This window comes from Palaemon carinicauda, chromosome 2, assembly GCF_036898095.1.
Source record: "Palaemon carinicauda isolate YSFRI2023 chromosome 2, ASM3689809v2, whole genome shotgun sequence".
NCBI classification, from domain to species: Eukaryota; Metazoa; Arthropoda; class Malacostraca; order Decapoda; family Palaemonidae; genus Palaemon; species Palaemon carinicauda.
The window spans coordinates 202,553,938-202,563,342 of record NC_090726.1 but is presented as its reverse complement, the minus strand read 5'-3'; the positions used below and the strand labels follow the sequence as shown (position 1 = coordinate 202,563,342).

The window sequence follows — 9,405 nt, the reverse complement described above, 5'->3', positions numbered from 1 at the left end:
CCGATACACCATGCAAGGCTAAATACCCTCCAGGATAGCCACTTCAACTGAAGGGAGGACAGTAAGGATGGTTTTGAGAAGAAAAATAATCAGAAAAAGGAAAAGACAACCTCTTGATAAACCACCAGGCATCCATGGCCCTTCTATTAAGCCTGCCCAACACACCATTTCAAAAAAACAAGAGGAAGAAAAAAAAAATAAGATAGAATAGTGTGCCTGAGTGTACCCTCAAGCAAGAGAACTCCAACCCAAGACAGTGGAAGACCATGGTACAGAGGCTATGGCACTACCCAAGACTAGAGAACAGTGGTTTAATTTTGGAGTGTCCTTCTCCTAGAAGAGCTGCTTACCACAGCTAAAGAGTCTCTTCTACCCTTACCAAGATTAAAGTACACTGAACAAATTGCAGTACAGTAATTAACCCCTTGGGTGAAGATGTGTTAAGTATCTCATTGTTGTCAGATGTATGAGGAAAGACGAGAATATGTAAAGAATAGGCCAAACTATTCTGTGTAAGTGTAGGCAGAGAAAAAATAAGCCGTGACCAGAGAGAGGGATCCAATGCATTACTGTCTGGCCAGTCAGAGGATCCAATACCTCTCTAGTGGTAGTATCTCAACGGGCGGCTGGTGCCCTGGCCAACCTACTACCTATGTATATATATAAATATATATATATATATATATATATATATATATATATACATACATACATACACACATGCACACAGTATATCATCATCCTCAGCCGTGACTAGTCCACTGCAGGATGAAGGACTCAGACATGTACTTCCACTCGCCTTTGTTAGTGTTCTCTCTATGCCAGTCTTTACCATCAAATTTTCTTAGCTCGTGAATCCTTCGTCTTCTCTTTCTTCCCGTGCTTTTTCTTTTAATTTTGCCATATCTAGGGACCCATTCTGTTATTCTTAATGTCCATTCTGTTTCTGTCAGTCTCATTATATGCCCTGCCCATGTCCATTTCTTTTTCTCACTTGTTAGAATATCCTATACTTTCATTGCTCTCGTATCCATGTTGTTCCTTTTCTGTGTCTTAGTGTTATTCCCATCATAATTCTTTCCATTGCTCTTTGAGTTGTAAGTAGTTTGTGTTTTAAGGCTGTGTGTGTCTGTGTGTGTTACGTGTTTCGCTTCATAGTATATCCGTTTTTTTTTTTTCTTTTTTACTTTTTCTTTATATAATTTATTGTTCTTTGTTATTTTCTTTGTTTATAATTTATTTATTATTACTTATTTCACAATTTCGTACTGGGTTTTGACTATCATCAATATCAACAGGAATAACAACATTGAAAACATTATTATCATCATCATCATCATCATCATCATCATCCTCATCATCTTCCTCTACGCCTATTGACGCAAAATGCCCTCGGTTAGATTTCGCCAGGCGTCTCTATCATGAGCTTGTAATTCAATACGTCTCCATTCACCATCTCATACTCCACGCTTCATAGTCTTCAGAAATGTAGGCCTGAGTCTTCCAACTCTTCTAGTGCCTTGTGGGGCCCAAGTGAACATTTGGTGAACTAATCTCTCTTGGGGAGTGCGAAGAGCATGCCCAAACAATCGCCATCTACCCCTCATCATGAACTCATCCACATATGGCTTTCGAGTAATCTCTCTTATAGTTTCATTTCTAATCCTGTCCTTCCATTTGACTCCCCTTAATACAGGGAATAATAGTCCTTATATTGCTATGGATTAATTCCTATATTAGGATACAGTTTAAAAGTTTAAAGGCCGCTCATGAATGGCAGAGGCAAATGGCATTGAAAATTCATAGCAGGACATTGCCCTAGAATTGTATTCATATGATCAGCGCCCAACCTCCTCTTCACCCAATCTAGGACCAGGGAAGGCCGGGCAATGGCTGCTGATGACTCAGTAGGTAGACCTGCAGGCTCCCTCAAAATTCTCAGTACATTGCTATGCATTAATTTTTATAATAAAATGCAGTTAAAAGGTTTAAAGGCAACTCATGAATGGCAGAAGTAAAGGGCAGTGACAATGCTCTAGCAGGACATTGCCCTAGCGACTGAGCACATATCCCGCTTTCTAGCCAAGCTAGGACCAGGGAGGGCTAGGTAATGGCTGGTGATAACTCAGCAGGTAGACCTATAGGCTCCCCCTAATACCAGCATCCTTAGCTTACAATGATGGTGAGGTTGCAGGCACCACAAGGAAGTATTAAGTTTGAGCACGACTCGATCTCCTGTCTAACAGCTAGGCCAACCATTACAGAAAACGGGAGTAGGGTAAACTACACAAAACTCTGGTCGGTTGAGAGGAGGTTCCAGGTAACTCCCAAGAAAGTAGTTCTCGGTAAGTATGTTACGAAAAAGACAAATTACTAAAAATTTGTGATTTCGGGCATATTTTTTTTATTATATACCTTTTATGTCTTTACATTTCTTAACACTCCTTAGGAAACTCATATACTGACGTTTGTAATAAAAATCTTTGATTTGCATATTATTTAGATAAACATCTCTTTAGGGGAAAGGAAATACTTGTGGAATCATGAATATGAATATGTTTGTTTTCTTCATACAGAAAGATGGAATTAAAGATACATCAAAAGTGTGAACAGTTAAGATATTATATTAAAACTAGAAAAAAATAACTGAGAGTATAAGAATGTTCTTGTTGATAGTTTTAGAAATATATCTTAGAATATATCTTTAAAAAAAATAGTTCATGACACTTTATTATTATTATTATTATTATTATTATTATTATTATTATTATTATTATTATTATTATTATTATTATTATTATTATTACTTACTAAGCTAAAACCCTAGTTGGAAAAGCAGGATGCTATAAGCCCAGGGGCCCCAACAGGGAAAATTTCTTCAATGATAAAGATTTCATAACAAGTATTCCAATGGAGATCGTTTGTATTATAGAAATTAGATCGTGAAATTCCAGTTAAAGTATCAGTAATTACTTTAACCCCATTCATTAAATCTTCCACTGTCTTGGGTTAGAGTTCTCTTGACCGAGGGTACATTCAGGCACACTATTCTATCTGTTTCTTGATTTCCTTTCCTCACTGGGCTATTTTCCCTGTTGGAGCCCTCGAGTTGGTAGTATCCTGATTGTCCAACTAGGGTTGTGGCTTAGATGATGATAATAATAATAATAATAATAATAATAATAATAATAATAATAATAATAATAATAATGATAATAATAATAATAATAATAATAATAATAATATTAATATTCTATTGGTCTTAGAACTTAATTACGTGAATACTACTACTACTAGCTAAGCAACAGCCCTTGTTAGAACAGCAGGATTACATAAGCCCAAACGTTCTAATAGCCCAAATAGGAAAGGAAATAAATAAACTACATAAAACATCTTATAAATAAAGAATATAAAATATCTTAAGAATAAAGAATATAAAACATCTTATGAATAAAGACTGTGAAATATCTTAAGATAAGTAACAACATTAGATTAGATATGGTGATATATAAACTACAAAGTCCTCAGGTCATCCTATTCAGTGCGTTCAAATGCATCTTCACATATTGGGCACTTTATGTTCAAATGCATCTTCACATATTGGGCACTTTATGTTCAAATGCATCTTCACATATTGGGCACTTTATGTTCAAATGCATCTTCACATATTGGGCACTTTATGTTCAAATGCACCTTCACATGTTGGGCACTTTTCTCGAGTTTATTGTGGCGATTCTCTGTTAATCGTAACTCCATAGAGGCTGTTAATACTCTCGTGATCCTCTTGTTGGCTTGAGAAAGTGCTGACATTGAACATCTGGGGGTTATGTGAAGTGTTTTCTGGTTCCAAGTTCCTTGCTGGCTCTGAAATGGAAATGGTTTAAGGTTTAAAGGTTACTCATGAGTGGTAGGGACAAGGGACAGTGACAATGACCTAGAGTCTGACCATATATACATATACATTATTATTTTTATTATTATTATTATTATTATTATTACTAGCCAAGCTACATCCAAAGATGGAAAAGCAGGATACTATAAGCCCAAGGGCTCCAAAAGGGAAACTAGCCCCGCGAGGAAAGGAAATAAGGAAACAGATAGATTAGTGCGTCTGAGTGTACCCTCAAGCAAGAGAACTCTAACCCAAGACAGCGGAAGGCCATGGTACAGAGGCTATGGTACAATCATTATTATTATTTTCTAAGTTACAAACCTAGTTGGAACAGCAAGGTGCTATAAGCCCAAGGGGTCCAACCGGGAAAGATAGCCCAGTGAGGAAAGTAAACAGATTGAATAGTGTGGCTGAGTGTACCTTCAAGCAAGAGAACTCTAGCCCAAGACAGCAGATGGCCATGGTACAGAGGCTATGGTACAATCATTATTATTATTTTCTAAGTTACAAACCTAGTTGGAACAGCAAGGTGCTATAAGCCCAAGGGGTCCAACCGGGAAAGATAGCCCAGTGAGGAAAGTAAACAGATTGAATAGTGTGGCTGAGTGTACCTTCAAGCAAGAGAACTCTAGCCCAAGACAGCAGATGGCCATGGTACAGAGGCTATGGTACAATCATTATTATTATTTGCTAAGCTACAAACCTAGTTGGAACACCAAGGTGCTATAAGCCCAAGGGATCCAACCGGGAAAGATAGCCCAGTGAGGAAAGTAAACAGATAGAATAGTGTGGCTGAGTGTACCCTCAAGCAAGAGAACTCTAATCCAAAATAGCACATTATTATTACTTGATAAGCTACAACCCTAGTTGGAAAAGCAGGATGCTATAAGCCTAGGGGCCCCAACAGGGAAAATAGCTCAGTGAGGAAAGGAAAAAAGGAAAAATAAAATATTTCAAGAATAGCAACAACATCAAAATAAATATTTTCTATATAAACTATAAAAACTTTAACAAAACAAGAAAGAGAGAAATTAGATAGAATAGCGTGCCCGAGTGTACCCTCAAGCAAGAGAACTCTAACCCAAGTCAGTGGAAGACCATGGTACAGAGGTTATGGCACTACCCAAGACTAGAGAACACTGGTTTGATTTTGGAGTGTCCTCCTAGAAGAGCTGCTTACCATAGCTAAAGAGTCTCTTCTACCCTTACCAAGAGGAAAGTAGCCATTGAACAATTACAGTGCAGTAGTTAAACCCTTTGGTGAAGAAGAATTTTTTGGTAATCTCAGTGTTGTCAGGTGTATGAGGACAGAGGAGAATCTGTAAAGAATAGGCCAGACTATTTGGTGTATGTGTAGGCAAAGGGAAAATGAACCATAACCAGAGATAAAGATCCAATGTAGTACTGTCTAGCCAGTCAAAGGACCCTATAACTCTCTACTGGTAGTATCTCAACGGGTGGCTGGTGCCCTGGCCAACCTACTATCATGGCCATATCATGGTACAGAGGCTATGGAACTACCAAAGACTAGACACTGGATGGCCTCTCCAACTCCTGGCCATGTCCCAGGGTTTGATTCTGTGGCCTAAATTCTATACACACAACGATATGCGAGTTAGAAGCAGAGCAACTTCTTATCTTGTTTATGCTTCAACATCCGGTATTTGGGTATTCCTGACGTACTATACTCATGATAATTCTAACCTATCAGCTAGTGAGACACTTTTCTTAGATAAAACGACACACCTGCGAGTCAGCACAAACGCGTCTCATCAAAAAAAATATTGAGTAATAGATACTGTGCTCTTTAAAGGATAACATGATAAAACTTTATTTGAATGTGAGTGTGCACTAATATGTCATTTTATTCTATACTTTTTCCTCTATTTTAGTATGATCGTCAGCACCTAATTAGGGTTTGTGGTAGTCCATTGGAAACGGCCCTACTTGGCGACATGCTGTACTTGGGTTCGAGACCCGCTTAAGCTAGATAGTTTCTTGTAGTGTCTGCAAACTTTCCAGCATTGTGAGCTAAGGATGGGTGTTTGGAGGAGCCTATAGTCTACCTGCTGAGTCATCTTCAGCCATTGCCTGACCCTTCCTGATCCTAGCTTGATGGGGAGGGTGTGAACTAAGGATTGGTGTTTTGGGGAGCCTATACATCTACCTGCTGAGTCATCATCAGCCATTGCCTGACCCTCCCTGATCCTAGCTTGATGGAGAAGGGATTAGGCGCTGATCATATGTATATATGGACTGTCTTTATGGCAGTGTCACTGTCCCTTGCCTCTCCCATTCATACCCGACCTGTAAACTGATTTTCCTTCAAAAAATTAGGCGTATTTAGCATTTGGTTCTTAACCTCTACTTTTCCTATCGAATAGAATGTGTTATGATCTCGATAACGGTTTCTGTAAATTTGTATACGGGTGTGAGTGCCAGAAATGTATTGATGGATATAGCTATATGTGGTTTAATATTTCTTATTCATACTGTGGTATAGGCGTATCTAACTATCACAAATTATCTTAAAAAAAAAAAAATATGAAATTCTGAGATTCCAAAGAGGAACTTCTCACTTTCCTCAAGTATTATTTACTTTTTGCTTTTTTACCCCTTTTCTTACCCTTACCGAGATCTTTTCTCCTTTTCTACATTCTATTCATCACTAAAGTGAAGATTTATGAAATTGTAAAGAGAATTAGCTTTGTTTACAGCAAATATTTACCATTAAGCGAAGTTCTTCTCCCTCGGATAAGGCAAACAGCCATTCCTATGACGATAGCGACCAACATACAACAGATACTTAGTGAAACTATTGTTGTGATTTCCAGAGCAGTCTCTCTGGTGCTTTGCGTTGCAGGGTGAACTGGTGCTGGAAGAACTGCAATAGAGTTTTGTTAGATTAGCTTAGCTTAAACAACAACATAAAATGCATTAGTTTTTAGTTCACAGCAGGACAAAGATTTCAGAGATGTCAATTCACATTTGGTGTTTGGCCAGTTTTCATCATCACGCTGGCAAGTGCGGATTGGTGCTGGCGGTAGATTTTCGTCTGATCGCTCACATTAAACCAACCTAGCATTGGTGGCCTTGACTAGTACAGCTTTGCTGATCTTAGATATACTCAAACACTTTCACCCCGTCAAGGTATCCCCACAGGTTAAACAGCATAGCTCAAATCAAATCGCAGAGCTAGGGAGATGGATGTTACTAAGAAAGTGAGCTGAGAAAGAATACGAAAAACAGGAGATATTAGGATGGGAAAGATGCATTTACTCTCTTGTTAGTCCAAATGACGATACTTGATTCGACTTTACTTTAAGAGCTGTTTTCCAGGTTCTGTCACACACGGAAACAACATGCACTACAGGAACTACAAGATCTGTCTGCCGTATACATTCTTAGGTATTTTGAGTATCCACAGCGTAGAAATAAAACTGAAATGATTTTTTAATTAAAATTGTGAATATATTAATTTCATGATACAGTATTAGGAATATATAGAAATTGAGGACTTTCCAAAAGATATTATGAAAGAAAATGGACTCACCACATTGAAATATGTTGTCACAAAATCTCCAGTAGGTCTTTTTGGTGCTCGTGATTCTAATGCTTAAAGTAGATGACTTAGATACCTCATATGTTCTGTAGCCTGGATTAATTATCACTTCCTTGGAGAGAAAAACTTTGAAAAGACATTGCATTGAAAATTTTCCACGACACTAGATATATCTGTCATATTAAGCTAACAATCATTCGCCTGTTAGAAAGATCAGTTGTAAACCAATTTCATTATAGTTTTACTTATCAATTAATGAGACATAGAAGCAGAAAATACCTTAATGATGTAACTAACAGCAGGGTTCAGAAATGGTTTCTTTCCTTTGAGTGTTTGGTAGCTCAAAATTGAGTATGAATATTTATTTGGAATATGAAAGAACCCATACGAAATTTTTTTATTACCGTTTATGATTTGATAGGCGTGTATCTATTTATATAAGTTTGTGTGTTTGTTCATTTGTGATTGTTATAACTCAAAAAGTATTTGACCGAATCTCATGAAATTTGGTGGAATGATTGGCTATAACCCAAGGACAATTTAATTATATTTTTGAAGTTATTGGGTCAAAGTTCAAGGCCATGTAAAGGTCAAAAACAGCTTTTTGCTATATCGTGGTCAATTTTTATCCAATTTGCATGAAACTAGTGCCAAAATGTGCATAGGACATTGTCCTGCAAGGGTATTGTCACTGTCCCTTGTCTGCCATTCATAAAGGACCTTTAAACCGTTAAGAGATCCTTTTTGACTGATTTTCCAATGAACTAAGTCTTTTGTATTCAAAGTTAACTTGAAATTTTTCATCTTTGATTCAAAATGAAATAAATATTTAACTTTGAAAGCTAAAGTGTTCACAAAAGATTTTCTTTTTTTAAAGTAATAACCAATAACTGATTTTTGTTCTTATTTCCTGTTTGCATCATTACGGTTTTGTGGGGTCAGAGAATTCATTGAGTGATCGAAAACTTTTGATACTTACCTTAATAGTTCTATAAATTTTAAAGAAATTCCATGCATTTGATTCACTTGAATTGTATATATGTCCAAATAGTGGCTGACGATTGTTTTGTAAATTCACAAATCCTTCTAAGGTAATTTCGTTGTTTATATCGCTGGTCCAGGAAGCTAGAATAGTGTAGGAAGAAGCTGGCACTGTGAAGTTGACTGTATTATTCGCATCAGAGATGTCGAACTTGTCATCTGGAAGAGAGAATGAGTTTGGATATTGTAAAAGAATGCTTAAAGAAAACCGCGTTATAAGATATACTGTAATTTTAACTTGAATTTTTTAAAAAAGTTCTTCATTACTCTGTTAAGAACCAGTGAAAATAACTAGTCTTCAGGAAGTAATAAATTGTGAATTTAGTGAAGATTTTAAGACAGAATATCGCCATTCCAAACATCAATAGGTTAATTTGGTTCGTGTAGTAAAAAGAAGCAACAATTTAGAAGTCTGAAGACAACGGCTGAAGTATAAACATCTAATCATCATCATCATCATCATCATCATCATCCTATGCCTATTGACTCAAAGAGCCTTGGTTAGATTTCACCAGTCGTCTCTATTATTATTATTATTACTTGCTAAGCCATAACCCCAGTTGGAAAAGCATGACGCTATAAGCCCATGGGGCACCAACAGGGAAAACAGCCCAGTGAGGAAAGGAAACAAGGAAAAAGAAAATATGTTAAGAGTAGCAACATTAAAATAACAAGAGGAAGAAAAATATATAGTATAGTGTGCCCGAATATACCCTCAAGCAAGAGAAATCTACCCCAAAACAGTGGAATACAATATTACAGAGGCAATGACACTACCCAAGACTAGAGAACAGTGGTTTGATTTTGGAGTGTCCTCCTCCTAGAAAGATCTGCTTACCATAGCTAAAAAGTCTCTTTTAACCTTAAAGCGAAGTGATTCTTACCTGCTTGAGCAGACGCTAAGGCCAGA

General features: G+C 37.0%; 1 protein-coding gene across 2 annotated transcripts in view; it reads right to left on the bottom strand.

Annotated features, from left to right (window-relative positions):
• Positions 1 to 3,504: 3,504 nt before the first annotated feature.
• Positions 3,505 to 9,405, bottom strand: part of LOC137629716 (uncharacterized) — a 28,272-nt gene continuing 22,371 nt past the window's right edge. The window contains exons 1-2 of one of the 2 annotated variants that reach the window (XR_011041595.1): positions 6,621 to 6,758; positions 3,726 to 3,864 (exon numbers count right to left, since the gene is read on the bottom strand). Coding sequence is in view for 1 of the 2 variants with exons in the window: in XM_068361284.1 (XP_068217385.1) it covers positions 3,722 to 3,864 (143 nt within the window). In the remaining variant the exon portion in view is untranslated. Of the gene's footprint in view, positions 3,865 to 6,620; positions 6,759 to 9,405 lie in introns of those variants that run through there. The other variant, XM_068361284.1, reaches the window with a different exon arrangement.